The sequence below is a fragment of the Athene cunicularia genome, assembly GCF_003259725.1.
Source record: "Athene cunicularia isolate RWA chromosome 3 unlocalized genomic scaffold, athCun1 chr3_part1, whole genome shotgun sequence".
Lineage (NCBI taxonomy): Eukaryota > Metazoa > Chordata > Aves > Strigiformes > Strigidae > Athene > Athene cunicularia.
The window spans coordinates 93,410,917-93,429,576 of record NW_020799097.1 but is presented as its reverse complement, the minus strand read 5'-3'; the positions used below and the strand labels follow the sequence as shown (position 1 = coordinate 93,429,576).

At 40.5% G+C, this 18,660-nt stretch overlaps 1 protein-coding gene across 6 annotated transcripts in view; it reads left to right on the top strand.

Annotated features, from left to right (window-relative positions):
- LRFN2 (leucine rich repeat and fibronectin type III domain containing 2) overlaps window positions 1-18,660 on the top strand; it is a 157,719-nt gene that overhangs the window by 113,496 nt on the left and 25,563 nt on the right. For 5 of the 6 annotated variants that reach the window (XM_026844764.1, XM_026844760.1, XM_026844763.1 and 2 more), the window contains one exon: window positions 3,913-5,305. In XM_026844764.1, the coding sequence (XP_026700565.1) occupies window positions 3,933-5,305 (1,373 nt within the window). In that variant the 5' untranslated portion in view covers window positions 3,913-3,932. Of the gene's footprint in view, window positions 1-1,253; window positions 1,347-3,912; window positions 5,306-18,660 lie in introns of all 6 variants that reach the window. The other variant, XM_026844759.1, reaches the window with a different exon arrangement.

The following is an 18,660-nucleotide window of genomic DNA, read 5'->3' as shown; positions in this document are numbered from 1 at the left end:
CCCCCCCCCCCCCCCAGTCTGTATGCTGCAGCTATAGCTTATTTGTCTGACAGTTACCTTGTACTTGGTGCTATGGTACGCAAAGGTTATTGTAATTTATATGCAAAGCTCAATGAATATAGAATTTAAAAGTGCCCCAGAGACATTCTTGAAATGAGATGCCAAATCTCAGAAGTTGTATCTTTATGAGGAAAATTTGAATACAAAACACCAAGGTTTATGACTCTTGCACATATTAATTCATACCAATCCATGTTATAAGAGGATTAAAGGGGCTATTTTTCATCGTGGGCTGAGACAGGAACTCCGCCAGATTTACTGACTTGCTGTGAGAAATCTACTTTATCTGGCTGATAGATAACTTTAAAGTGTAAATCACGATGGTGAGCTCATCACAAGTCTACCATTAGCAGGCTAGAAAATGCTTGGTGTTGCAGATCACGAGATTTTGAAAACAAGGTGAGCAAACTGGTCAGCAAAAACAGACCCTAAACTTCGCGCTTTATTTTCTGTCATAGGAAAGTTACCAGAACTGAAATCAAAACAATTTTTATTATACATCCATTCCCTTGGCAACTACCAATAATCGTGGCTTTGTGGGAGAGTCTAGATTTTAGAAGATACTATTATAATTGTGCAGACTCAAGAATTCTTACCTCATCTGTGGCCCAGGTGTTTTGTCTGGGAAGAAAAAGGGAAACCAAATGCCCTGTGGAAATCCCTGATGTTCTCCTTAAGGAGCCTTGTCCACCTCTGTTCTCTCCAATGTCCTATAAGTAGCCCATTGGGTTTGTACCCTATTTGCTGTGTGAGGAACTGGTCACTTCAGGATTACATCATACAGAAACCCAGAGTCCAGAAGCTTGGAATACCAATGCTGACAAAAGATCACAAAGACTTGAAATTTCCTCTATAGACAAACAATATTTACATTAATACTTTCAAATGCATTCAGTAACTGGAAAGACAGCAGCCATGATATTTCCATCTTAGTACGGTTGTTACTGATTTGTCCTCCTGCTGGTAAAAGCACACATTGCACTCTCTGTGCCTCATGCAAACATGAAAGCACGCACAGGCAGATGATGTGCTTTCAAGCCATCCACAGATGGTTTCCCCATCAGGGTTTACTTTGCCATTTAGACCTCCTGCTTCACAGCCTCCTCTCGGTGTTGTAGTCCCTATTTTCTGTAATTAACTTCTGTTCCTCCCCCTATTTTTTTTTTACAAATGCTTTTCACTCTGATGCTTAGAGTCAACCGTCTCCCCAAAGCACTGTGATATTTAACAGCATCCGGAAAAAATGTGGTTAGAGAATTGGGACACTTAAAGGAGACACTGCTCTCGTAAATGTGCATTCACATTTTTGAATAGATATTCAGAGGGTGGGAATGTAGATGAGGGAGAAGCTATGAAAGGGCTTATTACTAATTAACTGTATCTATTTCTCCCCCTTTTAAACTGCTTTTTGTTTATCATTTCAGCTGGTAGGGTAATACACTAAATTAAAGCTGCAGAACACAATTATAATTAAGATTCAAAAAGCCAATTGCCTGTTAGTAAACTACCAATTGATAATAATGTAAGGGATATTTATAGCTCTTTGCTAAGTGTGCCACAGATTTGCATCAATAACATACTTGCTAATCTCCAAACATTTTATTCAATAGCTTTTTATTTACTATTGAAGGTAAGATTACTCTTCTCAAGCCATCCTTTCTAAAAGTGTCTCGCTTTCATTTTGTTTGCAGAGTTCAGCAAACACAGATGCTTCAGTCCTTTCCTCTCTTATGCAATAGTAATAACAGTATATAATTACTAGCATCACACCATACAGAAAACCTTGCTATAAAGAACATACTATACATAGTTCAGCACTCATAGCATCTTGCTATCTCTACAGCTTCTTCTTTCTGAGTCATCTCACATATTCTATAGAGGAGAAAACAAACCACCTTACCCAGGAGAGGAATAAGCCACCTTTGGGCAGAGCCCCAAATGTAGGGCCCTAGTTTTTGTTCCTTTCACAGGGAGGTGAAGCAAGACATGTTTAAAGAGTTAAAATAAAATACATTACTGAAGTGATAGATTTTGGTTGATGTTTAGTGTGTGTTATTGGGGGATTAATAACGAACTTTTACAATTTTTTTAATCACTATAAAAAAAGAGTGTAACTCATTTCAGCTGTGTGATAAAGTATAAATAATCGCAATGGGACTTTTTTATGAAATGTTATTCTTGCATCATATGTTTGCTAAAATTTGAGTGGCCTCGTAGTACTAATTATTGGATTAATTATGAGACACTGTGTATTATCCCATCATGTGTACAGCAGTAAGAGACCTACGCAGGCACAGGTGCCTGTCTGCCATCCACTGTTTAGGCACTGGAAGGACAATGATGAAGCGTGAGAGTGTCTCATCTCTTATTGTGCCATGACTGCTCTTGAAACACAAGTGCCAAAAACGTGCTAAATATATGAGCACCTGCATGATTGAGAAGGGATATGGCGTATACCAAGGACCAAAGACAGTGATGCAAGGTTATATGGTGGGGTGATGTAGGTTAAATAGAGGCAGAATGGCTGCATTGGAAATTAAAGCCTGAATTGTGCTTGTAGCTACTGCCAGGAGTGAGGAGCTTGGAGACTAGAGCACACCATCTTGGAAAAAAAGCCTGGGAGATCCCTTACAAAAATGTAGCTCTTTATCAACCTGAACCTTTTGTTGGAGGGAAAATGAGAGCTAGAAATGAATGATCTGCCCATTCCTCAGCACTCCTTGATAGCAGGGTCTGGGTAAGGGAAAGACAGAAAGAAAACAAGTTTACCTTTGTCCTGCACATGTGGGAAGAATATCAGTAAACCTGTGTAAGAAAATATTCCCAATCCTGAAGCAGGGTTGTAACTTCTCCCAGCCACAATTGGCTCTGTGAGTCAGCCTGTAAATAAATATTTTTATTCTTCAAAGACACATACCTTATGACTTAAGCTGGAAATGCATGTGAGAGCTGAAAAAAAAGGGAGGTAATAGTGCAAAGAAAAATGGATAGGATGCAAGGGAGAGCTTTGCTGTCACTACAGCAGAAAGGGATGCAGCATGAGAGCATGAGTTTGTCAGAAATCTTGCCAGGAGTCTAAGGTGGCACAGGTTTCCTCTGCATCTCCTCTCTTTGGAGCTAGACGATGTCAACCTTCCCATAGGTTGGCTGAGCACAGGGTGAATCCAGGTGATGATTATGCAAGTGATTTTTGCTTCCTATGCTGCCTATCATGAATTTTATTATGGGTGGGCAAGTGAACTGGCTCGCCCCAGGTCTGGCTAGATAATTATATGGTCATTACTAACCATATTACTGAAGGGTAAATATGCAGTTATTTTTATCCATAAAATCAGCTCTTTCAACCCTAAGACTAATTCCACATTATTATGCAGCAGTATGTAATTACTATAAGACAGCTTCTACCCTCAAAGAAGCAGGCACTGTTCCAAATGAAATCTTTCAGGGTATTAAGCCATGCAATCTGACAGCAGGATTTGTCCTCTATCAGCTACCCAATAAAAATTATAAAACTGTAACTAGAAAATAGGTAGTAACAAGACCCTATTACCAGGCATAAGCACTAACAATTCCTATCTCATTCAGGTTTGGAACAAAAATCAGGTTTTTGGTGTTGGGTTTGTTTTGGTTTGTTTTTTTTTTAGAAAGAAATGCATTATGTGGAGAAACATGTTGCTATAACACTTAAATTTCCCATCCCAGTGTGCTGATTGCTTTAGGTGTGACTCCTGAGAGAAAGCACTGCAAAGTCTCTGTGAAGTTAGATGTTAGGTAAAACAGAAGAGGAAAGGTAGTTGTAACTGGTATATCTGTATATCTGATGATCCTTGTAACTCTTTTCATTTCTTGCAGGTCCTGTTGCGTGATTTACCATGGAAAAATTGCTCTGCAGCATCCTGGTGTTTGGAATGGCTGTCATGGTCAACGCTTGTCCCAAATATTGTGTCTGTCAGAACCTGTCCGAGTCACTGGGGACTTTGTGTCCCTCCAAGGGTCTCCTATTTGTACCGTTAGACATAGATCGAAGGACTGTTGAACTCCGACTTGGGGGCAACTTTATTATTAATATCAGCCGACAGGATTTTGCCAATATGTCTGGACTTGTTGACCTCACTTTGTCCAGGAACACCATCAGTTACATACAGCCCTACTCTTTCACTGACTTGGAGAGCCTTCGGTCTTTACATCTGGACAGCAACAGACTGCCTGACATTGGAGAAGATATTTTGAGAGGCTTAATTAACCTTCAGCATTTGATTTTAAACAACAACCAGCTAAGCAGCATCTCTGATGAAGCCTTTGAGGACTTTTTGCTGACATTGGAAGACTTAGACCTTTCCTACAATAACCTCCGAAGCATTCCGTGGGAATCTATAAGGAAGATGATAAACCTGCACCAGCTCAGTTTAGATCATAACCTCATAGATTATATTACAGAGGGGACATTTGCAGATCTTCAGAAATTGGCCAGATTGGATCTAACATCCAACAGACTTCAGAAGCTCCCCCCTGACCCTATATTTGCCAGATCTCAAGTAATTTCATTAGCTGTTACCCCATTTTCTCCACCTTTGTCTCTCAGCTTTGGGGGCAACCCACTGCATTGCAACTGTGAGCTACTGTGGTTAAGGCGACTTGACAGAGATGATGATATGGAAACTTGTGCTTCTCCTCCAGGTCTAAAGGGAAGATACTTCTGGTATGTACGGGAGGAAGAATTTGTTTGTGAGCCTCCTCTTATTACACAACATACTCACAAGTTGCTGGTTTTAGAAGGGCAAACTGCCACACTGAAATGCAAAGCCATTGGGGATCCCACGCCTATCATTCATTGGGTGGCCCCTGATGACCGACTCATTGGGAACTCTTCGAGGACAGCTGTCTATGACAATGGCACCTTAGATATCCTCATTACCACCTCCAAGGATTACGGGACTTTCACGTGCATAGCAGCCAACGCTGCTGGAGAGTCCACTGCAACAATTGAACTCTCAATAGTTCAGCTCCCCCATCTCAGCAATGGCACAGGCCGAGCGGCCCCACCGAAATCCAGGCTCTCAGACATCACCAGCTCCAGCAAGTCTAACCGTGGGGAAACAAAAGGCCCACCAGAAAGGGCTGTCTTGGTGTCAGAGGTGACCACTACCTCAGCTTTGGTCAAGTGGACGGTGAGCAAGTCGGCCCCTCGGGTAAAAATGTATCAGCTGCAGTATAATTGCTCGGATGATGAAGTCCTGATCTACAGGTAAATGAAATTGCTATTTGGTCCTGTGATGATGGCAGGAGGTAGAAAGCAGGATATGAGGTAGCACTGAGATAGCACTGCCACCAGTAGCATTAGCAGTGCCTGATGAATTTGCGTTGTGCCTGTCAGTTTATCTGTTGGTCTGTTCATCACTTTTCTGTCTAAGTCATACCTTACAAATCTCTGTAGTATTCATTCTCTAACAACAGGTGTTTTCAGTAAAAATTCCAGTTTAGGAAAAAAATAGTACTGTAGTTGGTAGACTCCTTACTAGGTGTAACAAAGAAAGAATAACTTGACAGGCTAAAAGTCAGAAGTTTCTCTTTCCACCTCCTGTAGGTGGGATTGAAACAGACTACTGAGAGAGGAAGCGATGTGGGAGGAAGTTTGTGCTGTCTACCCATAACACAGGCTCTAATTATTCTGTGATTCAAGATTCAGATTTAGCAAGAGATTTTTCACCTACATGAAAGAGCTTGTTTCTTACTTCACTAACATCTGTTTTACACAACTGTAATGGCTGACAACTTTGGAGCATTTAATGTTTTATACTGTATTAAAAGCAAGAGGAGATAGAGATAATTTCAAAATCAAGCCCTGAATGTTCATTATGCTCCTTCACTTCTACAACCCCTCTAACTTTTAATGATGTAAAGCAATTATCTCTCCTGCAGTGAAGAAGTAATAAATTTTAGGGATTGAAAATGGGTAGGAACAGTACAGGAAAAGTGTTACTGCTTTTTCCTTCTGTCTTGGAAGAATGATTGACAGAGTATGCTCATGCTAGTGATGAATTCCTAGAAACCACCCTTTCCTGCCTTTTTATTGCACAGGCAGCAATATCAGATGCAGTGAGCTGAAGTCTCTCTTTGGCTATATGTGAGCTACCAGCAGAAGTCACAAGTCGTGGCAAAGTAGAACCAAACACATAAAGTCCTATAGCTCTATAAGCATCCTGAAGCCAGCAGAGAAAAAATTGATCTAGTAGAGGAATAATGGGATTTGAGTTTTGACTCTAATTTGAGAATGAAATCTGGCCAAAACATAGTCAAAGCCATTGATTTCCTCAGTTGGCTTGGCGTTATTTTCTACTGGCCTGAAGATTAATTGGTCCTTCTACTGCCTGCAATGAGAGCTGAGGCACTGGTCAAGTCACAGTACTCATCCTCAAGTTCCCAGAACAGACCCTGCTATTTTCTTCTTTACTGCAGCATAGTTTTCTTTACCCCGAGAAAGTAAAAACAAGAGATAGTTAATGTTCACATGCTGTTTTTCACTCACCCTTCTCTTACAGTGAAATCTAATTTTAAAGGGTTTTTTAGAGCTGAATGTTTAGTTGACATGGACAAAGTTTTGTGCCAGCAATACTTTTATCTCAATCAGTTGTAGAGCAGAATAATGAAATTATTTATTTAGGTACTTCAAACTTACTAATTCTTTGCCAAAAGTAGGAATACTGACCAGCAAGTCCAAAGAACATTTTTTTAAAAGGACATTTATTCAGATACTGAAATAATCTGAGGAAATTCAGTTCCGTTCACTTCCATTCCTCAATTATAAAAATATGTTGAAAAAAATCAAATTAATTAGCAGGTGGAAATTATTTGCCTTGCTCTGGCTAATGGACAGCGGAACTGCTGCGTTAGCTTTGGGACTTGCAGCTATGTGTAGTTAAGTACAATGAAAGGATAAGATAAAACTAAGTGATGATAGAGTATTAGGAATAGAATGAAAGAAAACATGTTAGTGTCATTTTTTTCTGAGGCAAAGCTTTTGGCAAAAACTCAGGAGTAATTAAGATCTTGAGCACAGTGAAAACACACTCTGAAGGAGGGATGACACTGTGTAGTGAATTTGGCCCAGTGAACAGGAATATCCCTGTAATCAGAAAGAGAAGTCTGCAGAGGTTATCAGGTGTTGGAATTGGTTGGATGCATCAATTTGCTAAGGAGGAGGATGACCAGGACAAATAAAACAAACAATGCAGAAATGAAGACATGCAATCGAGTAGCTGGAGGGGTGAGAATTAGCTGCCATGGGCAGAAATGAAAGATGCCATCTTGTCAGTCCAGTCTGGAGAAACAGGTGTCTGTCAAGGTGTCAGTCAGCCCTAAATTCTTATCCTGTCCTCACTGCTGCCTCTCAATAAGGTTTTGGCCCTTTGTTGCTTTACCTGGTTGTGGCTCAGTTTTCTAGAAGTACAGTAAGGACAGTGCTATTTCCATAAATCTCCCATCAGGGCTTTTTGAAGATTCATTGATGATGCAGTTCTTTTCATTCACAGCTCTTAAAAGCACTTCACTAAAGAAAACAAATTTTATTTCTCTACATTTTGCGCCAGAGAAAAGTGAAACGTAGAAAGATGAAATGAATTGTCCAGCATCTGAGAGTTAATCAGTGGCACTCATATTATCAAAACCAGCTCTTATGACTTTCAGTCAGGGAACTGCTCAATCCCTTAGAGTTAATTAACTAAAGCTGTTTTCCTTTAATTGGTCAGATGCATATCACTGCAATGAGTGTAGAAAAACCTAAGGGAAAAGGATTTCTACAGTGTTCTGCTCTATAAAATGCTGTGTATGTGCTAAATGGGATGTGGTACTGCTTAGCTGCTAAAACGATGGGCATTTAATATATGTTAAGATACACCAGTATGCCAGAACTGAGAGGTACGCTGGCTGTGCTCAGCTTGAAAGAATTCTGCCTCGCTAGTGAGGAATATATGCACAAAAGACAGAAGTTTGCTGCATTCTCTACTAGGAACTTTTCATAGACATGGTACTCATAATGGAAGAGTGAAAGCAGAAGTTCTTCCGTCTCCATTGATATTTACATCTCTTCTGATCATTATCCAGGACACCAGTCCCATTCCCACTTCCATCCTAGCTGTGGTCTTCCACTGCAGGAACTTCAGATGGTGCAAAAAGGACCATGATGGGGTGCAATGGTCCAATGAAAATTTAAAGGTGTGGGAGATAGCGGCAATTGTTCTTTGTTGGGCCTCCTGATTTCACTGAGCTGAAATGGTGTCAGAATCTGAAATCTGACTCTGGGTACACCAGTGTCATCGTAATGAGGAAAACTGTTTGTCTGCCTCCCCCATCTGACCTTCCCTTGTATTTGCTGTCTCAGGGCCATTGCTGAATCTATCAGCGGGTTTTTATCTCTTTCGGTGAGTTCAGGATGCATGTTTCTGATACTGATCTAATGAACAGTGTCCTGGATCAGCACTCTGTTCCACACAGCTTCCAGAGTGAGAAAGAGAAGCTGGAGCGAAGGGAGTGATAGCTTGTGCAAACACCTCAAAGAGGCAGCTTGGTCAATATCAACTTGCAAAGACAATGACTGCCCCTAGCATTGGCACCAAATCAATAACCTGAGGCTGCTCAGAGGTGACATGTTATATTATCTTTTATACATCATTGGCAGAAGGAAATGATTCCTTCTTTAATGGAGCATTCACTTAACTCTTAGTGGTATCTCAGAGCTGCCTTTTTTACCTTGACCTGTGTTCATATTTAGAAAGATCCTACAACAGGGGCCTGTGCTGGAGATATGTGTCACACCATTGCTTTTCTGATCTGTGTGTGCTCCTAATGAGCTCTTTCTTTCTCTCTGACTTGTCCTTGCATGTTTTTAGTAATAATGCTTTCAAGATAATGATATTGTTTCACCTGGAACAGAACCAGGATTCCTCTTTTTTCTAGGAAGACACAAAAGCTTGCTTTTCTTTTTCATCTTTTTTTTACTTGCTTTTCTAGCTTTTTTTTCCTTACTTTGTATTTTTTCCCTTTTCTGATTTACCTTGGTTATTCATTCAAAATTTTTTTTCCTCTTCACTCTCCTTAACTGTCCTATTCATCTTTGTGCCCTTCAAACCTATGCTACCCTGGATGGAGAAAATGGAAACTGTTGGTAATGTTATGAAACCACATTATGGCCAACAGGTGCCACAGAGAGAATAGATTGCTATCTATGTCTTCTGTTCATATATACAGGTTATAAGAGCAGGCCCTTTTAAAATGGAAATTAAAATTTCTCTGAAAACTGCAAGTCATTTTTTAAAACTACTGTCACATAATAAGGTCCCTTGGCTGACGCATGTACTCATGGTTCATGCTGCTTCAATACATCAAACTGGATATACATGAGCATGAATGGGATGCACTCACGAGTACTGAGGGATCTGGTTTAATGTCAGTGCAAGGCCATTAACTTTGAACAATTGTGGCACTTGGGAAAGATACCTGAGGACTGGAGGAAAGCAAATATCACTCCTACCTTCAAAACAGGCAAGAAGAAAGATACAGGGAACTACAGGTCAGTCAGCCTCACCTCAATTCCTGGGAAGGTGGTAGAGTAATTAATCCTGGGAATCGTTTCCAGGAAGATGTGATGAACAAGAAGGTGACTGGGAGTCATCAGAATGGATTCACAAAGTCATGCTTGACAAACCTGACAACCTTTTACGATGAAATAACTAGTTTGGTAGACAAGGCGAGAGCAATAAATGACCTCACTAAGGCTTTTGACACTGTTTTATAAGATCCTTGTAGAAAAACTGATGAAGTGTTCACTGGATGAGCAGTGAGGTAGATTTAAAACTAGCCAATGTCTGAGCCAGGAGGGTTTTCATGATGAGTGGTGTGCAGTATAGTTGGAGACCAGTAACTAATAGTATAACCCGAGAGTCAATACTGGTCAACAATCTATTTAACATCAATCCCTTTTAATTTCATCAGCAACCTGCATGATAGTGCATAGGGCACCCTCAGTAATTTTGCTGATGACACAAAATTGTGAGGAGCGGCTGATAGACCCATGTCATGCTGTCATTCAGAGGGCCCTCAACAGGCTGGAGAAATGTACTGAGAAACCCCATGATATTCAACAAAAGGAAATCCCAAGTCCTGCCTCTGAGGAGGAATAACCCCAAGCACAGAGATGCTGGGCCCACCTGGCTAGAAAGCAGCTTTGCAGAAAAGGACCTGAGGGTCCTGGTGGACACAAGACTGAACATGAGCCATCAATGCACCCTTGCCATAGAGAAGGCTAATGGTAACCTGGGCTGCATTAGGAGCAGTGTTACCACAAGGTCGAGGAAGGTGATGCGTCCCCTCTACTCAGCACTGGTGAGGCTGCACCTGAAGTACTATGTCCAGTTTTGGCTCCTCAGTACAAAAGAGACATGGGCATACTGGAGAGAGTCCAGAAAAGAGCCACTAAGATGATTAAGGAACTGGAGCACCTCACATATGTGGAAGGACTGATATCTATGACTGACTGTTCAGCCTGGAGAAGAGGAATCTCAGGGGGGAACTCATCAATGTGTACAAGTATCTGAAGGGAGGGTGTAAAAAGACAGTCAAACTTTTTTTCAGTGGTGTCCAGTGCAGGACAAGAGGCACCATCTGAAAGTACGTAGGAGGTTCCATCAGGAAATACATTTTTACTGTGATGGTGACCGTGCACTGGCACATGTGGCCCAGAGAGGTGGTGGAATCTCCATTCTTGGAGATACTCAAAAGCCATCTAGACATGGCCCTGGGCAACTGGGTCTAGGTGGCCCTGCTTGAGCAAGGGGGTTGGGTAAGATGACATCCAGAGGTTCCTTATAACCTCAACCAGTCTGTGATTCAGTAATCCTGAGTGCCACTCAGTTGGGCACTTCCTCTGACACCGAGATAATCACTGCAGAAAAGAAAAATCACTGCAGAAAAGAAAAACTGTTCCTCTACAAGAGTACACTACTATTTACAAAGGCTAGAGTCAAGTGAATTTGGGTATGCTTAGACGGTTTTTAATGCAGCAACTTTCCCCTTCTTTCACCCTTTTCTGTAATATAAAGCACCCTTAAACACATGCCAATGACAGTAAATGTGTATTGTATCCATGACTTTTAGCCAAGACCAGAAGTTTGTTACAAAATGCAAAACTGAAATTCACTTCTTATTTGAAGGAAAAACATGCAGGAAGAGTAACCAGTGTCCAACAGAGAAAGGAATGGAAGAAGACCATGCAAAGCAATGTCTGTCCTTAGTTAGAGTCAGGGTTAAAGGAGCCAACACTAGGAGACCTGCTCTATCATGCAAATCCTACCTGCTCCTGGGAAAGTTCAGAGTACATTTTTCACAGCCTAGACTCTCCTTTCAAAAGTGTTTCAGACATTTAAGAGCATCAGACTTAGGATAAGTGCAACTTAGGCACTGGCATACTTAATTAGTTTTTAATAAGGTATTGAACTGAAATATATATATATATATATATATATATATATATATATATATATATATATATAAAAAATCTTTGGGCCTCAGTTTCCCATCTGTAACTTGGGGTGACAGCACTGCCTTGCCTCATAGGGATAAACACATTAGTAAATATTATGTAACCAGGAGCCCACATAAATGGAGAGACTGGAGATGCTTTGAAGTCATTGTGTGATCTGCCACAACAGGGATAGTCATGAATTATTAAGATGGAGCATTATATAACTACAACACTTGAATTCAAGTAAGGCATCTGGGGACAGAGATTGTGTCTTTTTTATGTGTAGAGCACCCTACATGATGTGGGACCAAATCTCAGTTTTGGCCATTAGGTGTTGGTGTAATATAAAAATTCACCACTGTTTCAAAAGATGAATAAATCTGCAAGTGTTTTGTAGAACTTCCTAGGTCATACTGAGCCTGCTGGCTGTGTTTTGAACTAAACCAATGATGCAGCCACTTAAAAATGTGCATGTGAAGTGCAACACTGCTATTAGATTGATGAGAGTTTTAGGTCTGTTTTATTTTGTGGTATTTCATACTAAGAGTGATAAAAACAACTGTACAAATTAAGAATTACTGTAACACTATAGTCTCCCTAGCTTATAAATTCAGCACTGGAAAAAAAAAAAGTATTTTATATATTTCTGAAAGCTTATTTTTTCCATATATATTTTATGTAGCAGGCAGTCTAAGCATTAGAATATGAATAAATTACTTCACATCTCCAGTCTATTTAAACAATGGTGCTGTGGATTTGATTACTTAAACAATATAATAATGATTTACATTTACACAGACTTTTATTACAGACCGGCTGAACAGAGATCACTCCACCAACCACTGTTATCCTGTCACCTCTCAGTTAAATATTAGCTGCAGTTTTGCAGTCAGGTGATAGTGCAATTCCATTTTATGAGCAAAAAATAACTTCAGCATTTGCACTTATGGATACTTTAACCTAGGTAGGAAGTAATTAAATGAGTCTGAATTTCCCACAGCATAGTGGGATAAATATACCCATATACTCTTTCAATCAATTGCATTTCAGTAAGAAAACGCTTTATGACCAAGGTGCTGCAAACTTCAAAAGTATCTAAGTTGTGTAAGGATGTTCTCTCAAACAGCAGTGCCACACTGAATACCAGGTCATGCATCAGTAAGGATGCCACTCTCTAGATTTCTAATGCTTCTTGCAATGCAAACCTTTTGTGTGGAGATCTACCAGATAAAGTCTGAAAACAGAGGAAACGATGCCTGTTGCTGTTCTCAAGAGCCTGATGCTGTAGCAAAACGTGATTATACTATTTTCTCTCTTAGGAAAGTTAGAAATACATAGTTCTGGTCATTTTAGAAAAGGCAGAGGATTAATGTATTCTGAAAGGTCTGAACATCTGTCCTTACTCATGACTTGGACAGGGGGTTCATACAAATGAAGGCTTGCATGTAAATGGTACTCTTCTAGTGCTTTTTCAGTTCCACACTTGTCTTTGACTTCATTAGGTACTGACCTACCTCCATGGCTCATAGCTGGTGCAAAAAACCTTCTTCAGTCTCAACATGTCAGATGTACTATCCCAGTTGTATTGTATCTAGGATACAAACCTTGATGTGGTCAAAGCATTTATATATTTAAACACTGAATAAAACAACCATTCGGAGGAAGGACATCACATGAAAACATTAATCATCATGTATTAATCATTTGTATTTGACAGGTTGAGACATCAACTGTGTAAAAATAAAAATGTGAAGTCACAGTCCCAAAGAGAAGCAAAATTTATATAAGCAGAGCAGGGGAAAGTTTGACATGGACATTTCATACTGCAGGTTATTTGAGAATGGTTTGTGGCAGTAGTGTGCATTGATTTCTAGAGGACCCTCAGCAAGTGCAGGCTTGCTGAAAGACATCAGACATAATGAAGAAGCTGCTTTACAGAAACATGTATTCTGAGACTGTGGGGTTTTATTTGCGTCTGTTGAAAAAAAATTAATCTAATCTTTTCTTTTTATTTTGTCTCCCTTGCTGGGAGAAGGGGCTTTTTTGAGGGTTGGTTTTGTTTGGGTTTTTTTGTCTGTTTCTGACTGTTTTTTTCTTCCCTTGCCCCCCTTTCAATATGAGAAATATTTGAAGAATAAGAAAGAAAATGTGATGAAAAGGAGAAAAATTATTGCCAGATAATGAAGTAAAAAATGGAATTATAAACTATGAAATAAATATAACAAAAATATGAAAATAAGAAAGAATTAAAGGAAAGTAGATGTACATCTCAGTGGTGTCACTAAATTAATCCTAGATTGTTGTGACAAACGATCATCTACCTGATGCTTCTACAGAAACTGATGAGAAAGCCATTGGTCGGAGACAGTCTAGCTCATGATGAGCAGAGGCAGACCATGCAGATGCTGCCCAGACCATATTTTCCTGCTTGGTAACTGCCACAGAAAGGCAAGATACTAAATGGTCATTTATCCCTACACTAGATATGTCACTTTACGTGAGTATGTGAGCCCTATGTGAGGGCATGTCACAGGGTGTTTGCATTGCTGCTGCCCGTGCTGCAGTGTCCCAGTGGAGCAGAGAAGGGCATGTAGAGCAGGGCAGGAGAGCTTCTTTCCCTAACTTGGAGGCATTCCCATTTCCTTCGAAACTTAACTGTCAAATACCATAGGGAGGATGATTCTCATCTCAGCCCCTGTTGTGCTTCTGGGAAGTAACATCACCACAGCCAGGTGTGTTGCACGGGGTGGAAAGGAAATCAGAATTGGTTTTCAACATAAGACAGCAGTACTCCCATTTTATCTCTGCTGATAATTATTTGTTTAGCTCCTCAAAGGCTCAGCATTTTTTTGGAGGGGAATTCGGGATGAGCAAATGCTTTCATGTAACATCTGCCACATCCATGCTCTCAGCTGGTCTGAACCCGAATGCTGTCCCCACCCATCATTGCAATAACAAACTACACAGCTGATGCCGAAATGAACTAAAGAAATAAGATTTTGATTAAACTTCAGGTGAGTCAACAATCTGATATCTAAATAGAAAGTTTTAACATATTCAGATCAATACCATTCCTGAATATGAAGAATCCAGCACACTGTTGCACAGCTACTGCTATCTTTCCTATTTCAAATCTAGGACAGATTTATAGCAGTTCATGTGCTGATCTGTGCAAAAAGACTGTTGCCGCTTGATGACGTCTTAACAACTTCCCATGTCATTTGTAGTCATACAAAATAATAATAGTTAGCACTAATAGTTGCCACTGTTAACTGATCTTGACTGAAGCTTGACTGAAGGCTTGACTCAAAGCCCTCAGAAATGAGTAGCCACCATTAACTCTGGTGGGCTTTGGTTCAGCCTGAAAATATTGCATTTTAGGGATTACCATTGTTTTCTAGAGATGCAGATGGAGAAAGGATGTTAAATAGTTTTCTCAAGGTAATTCAGTAAGCCAGTGGAAGAAACAACCAGCCTACAGAATCACAGCTGGGAGTAGTTCTGATTTAGCTTTCAATGTGTTCCTAATAAATTCTTTCCTCACATTTCAAATCTAATAATTTCCCCTCACAATGTTATGATTTGGGAAGAAAATATAGCATTTTTGGTGTTGTTACTGTAATTGAATATAGGCTACAAACCTGTTTGACTTGGAAAAGGCATCCTCAGTAGCATCAAACTCGGATCAGGGCTTCACTGTAAGTATGCACCTATACAACAGATGTGTTTCATCTCCTTAAAGGAATAGTGAAATCGATGAGGCTTGATTTCCTCCATAGTTTGTATATGTAATGTTCATTTAAGCACCCAAAATGCTCCACTTGATGTCTGAGTTTTCATTTCTTCAGGTGGTGCCTGCAACAGTTTCCCAATACTTCTCGTCTCTCCAGCACTGACCCACCAAGTTCTAGGTGGTGTCAGAGATCCACTCCAATCCTTTCCTCTTTTTGGGTCACAACTACTGACATCTATTTCCTTTTAGGAGACATGGAAAAAGTATTAGTGACCACAGAACATGACAACTACTTCTGATACTTTCTGTATCTGAAAACCTCCTCCCTCCCCTCACTTACCTTTTATTTTAACTGGTTCACCAGCAATCCAGGTAATCTCTAGACTAGAAATCTCCTTCAAGAATGGTGACCCTATAGCAAAAGTAGTGGCTGAAAACTACCCATGTGAAGGAGGGGATGATTTATTTTTATCCAGGTGTTTTGTGAGAGTTATAAATAAAAAATAAAAGCTTAAAAGCAAATTGTATTACTAAAACATATCAAGTTCCTAAAATTTGCCTTGCCAGTTTGAGATCATTCTGCTTAACTTAGCTCCCACTTGCTCACTCACAGGCTACAGGCTGTGGGTATGTGAAACAGGGTGTCTTGACAGCTTCTGCCCCCCCAGTCATCTGACACCCTACCTTATACAGTTCCCCTCTGAAATCACAGAAGCCTTTTTACCCATTTCAAGGATGTCTTTGTTATAGATTTTTGGTAGGAGGGACTTGGAGGAGGGCACCTGTTCCTCCTGTAGCAGGTTCTTGATACTCCATCTCTCCAGCACTGAGCAGTTGAGTTCATTCTGACTGTGGGCATTGTTTTGACATTTGTGCAAGAAATTATGTTTATTTTTTTATGTAGGACTATTTTATCTATTAAATACATGAGACAGGACAAGGAGGATGGCAGGGGGAGAATAAGTCAAAGTTACAAACACAGCCATAACCTAGTGCCTTATTCCACTGCCACAGCTGCAGACTCACCTACCTAATAACTCATTCTGAATTTCCTATTATACCCTCTTTCTTTCATACCAAGCTTTCTGCTTGTACACTCAGGTTATTTCAGAAAAATTGTACTTTTTTGTACAATGATTGCACTGATTAACATGTGATATCAATGATACAGCTTGTTTCCTTGGAGAAAAGACTTAAGACTCATCATTTGAAAAATATAGAACTGAAAAAGGAACAGTATTGGAAAAATAAAAAAATTATAAAGTTTTCTTTAGCTTTATCTTTTACAAGCCTGGTTATTCTTTGATTTGCCTATAATAGGCAGATTTTCTGAGTAAAATATATGCATTCAGAGCGAGCAAAAATAACTCTTTTCAGGTGATCCAGTACAAGGTGAATGCAATATTTGCTTCTCATTTAAACCTATTTCAAACCTTTAATTTAGATGTTGACGGTGAGTAGTCTTGTGTTAATGCTCTGGTCAGGGCAGGACAAAAGAGGAGGATTTCAGACACGCTGAAGAATTAAAACTTTAAATCAGATTCATACTCTAATTTTTGAGTGGTTTAGGTTTTCAATGAAGGCTCTGCTACAAGGAAGTCTTTATCTTTTCTGTGTTCTTGAAAAGGCACAGGAGAAATGTAGCTTAAATTTTCAATGGTAAAGAAAGAAAACGTGAGGTAATGGATGTCTTTGAAAAAAGGATATGGGTTATTTAATTGTCATATTACCCTTTTCCCCCAAACATGTCTTGGTTTACAGTCGAATATGAAGGCAGTACAGACATGTACCCTGTAATCCATAATGATCTGTAATAGGGCCAGCCACAGAGGTAATCCAGTCCTAGGTGAGGATAATGGGCTAGTACTGCAATCTAAAGAAACCTTGAAACTATAACGCCTTTGAGAAATTTCTGTGTTTAAAATTAAATGTTCTGATTTTCATAGCAGAGTAAAAGCAGCCCAGCCAGCAGGCTGATCTGCACTATTGCCACAGCCCTCTGATGTCTCAGAGTCACAGGGTGATCATGTTAGGTCCCAGGGCGTTTGACAACAATTCCACAAAGTAACAGTGCCCCCAAAGGAAACAGGAATTGGCTTTGACCTTTGGCAGTGGGCACTGCAGAGTGGATGCAAAATCACCCATCTGCCACAGCAACAGAAAGGGATGCACTGGTGCTGGGCAAAAGAGAGACACCTAGCCTGTCGTCCTTGGATGGGAAAGAGCTGTGCTTTTGGGTGCCTGAAAAATCCCTAAATCCCTGTAGACAGTAAGGTAAGGCTATTCCATAATGTCCTTCTGTTCAGCTACTCCTGGTTTACAGATTAGTTTATTTGCAGAGATGAACAGTTTGAGACAGCCAGCACTAGGTGTGAATTTGTGCTGAATTTGCCCATCTGTCCTCTCTTCCCTTCCCCTTGCATTGCATTGAATTTGCCTAGGTTTAAATGTTATAATATATTTATTACCTCATAATTTACTTCAACAAGAAAACAAATAAAGAGCTGTTTGCTCAACCCAAAACATTTTTTTTTAATTACTTATTTTTTTTTTATTTGATCGGCTTGGATTGTGGAATTTGTTCTCATGTAGATACCCCAAACCACAGTCTGAATTTTTCTCAGACTGGGGACTGCACAGGCAGTAGCTGCCCGATAGACATATGGGCAGCTGACAGCATCAAGGCACCCCACCAGCAGCTCTGTCGTCTGGCAGATTGCCTCAGAGAGTCAGGCTTGATGAATCAGTCCTTCTGCCTGTGCTGGGAGGGTGGGGGACGCCTGCGCCTCTTCTCCAGAAGGTTGCTACGGAATGAGAAAGATACACAGCAGTGATCGCTGAGCCTCCCTGCATGTTGCACTGCAGAGTTGGGATGGCAGTGTCCAAGTGAACTTGAGTCTTGCTAATTTGAGTATGTAAAGTCAGAATTTCAACTTGGTTACTCTGGGGCAAGTATAGGTCACTAGCCTGGTGCCCTCTCTTCTCTCTGCTGCACGCAGAGGTTAATGGCCTGGGGAGGACTTTGACAGCACTGGCAAGGCTGGGCAATGGGAGATGGGAGGGGAAATGAAGGTAACTGGCTTGAAACCATCTTGTCTCTCTGTTCCTCTTCCCTTTCATCCCTAAAAGGAGTCAGATGTTCACATAAGGTGAGCAGGCAATAGAGCCAAGAGGTCTGCTGCTTCTCTCCTCCAGCCCTGGATCCTTGCAGCCTCCTCTGGTTGCTGTTTCAGTCAGTGACATGACAGTTCCTTGCTTTCAGAGCAGGCGGAAAAAGGAACAGCCACCACAGAAAGAGTCACTTTCAGAACTTGTCTCCTCCCATCCAGGGCCTTATAGCACCCGGGGTGGG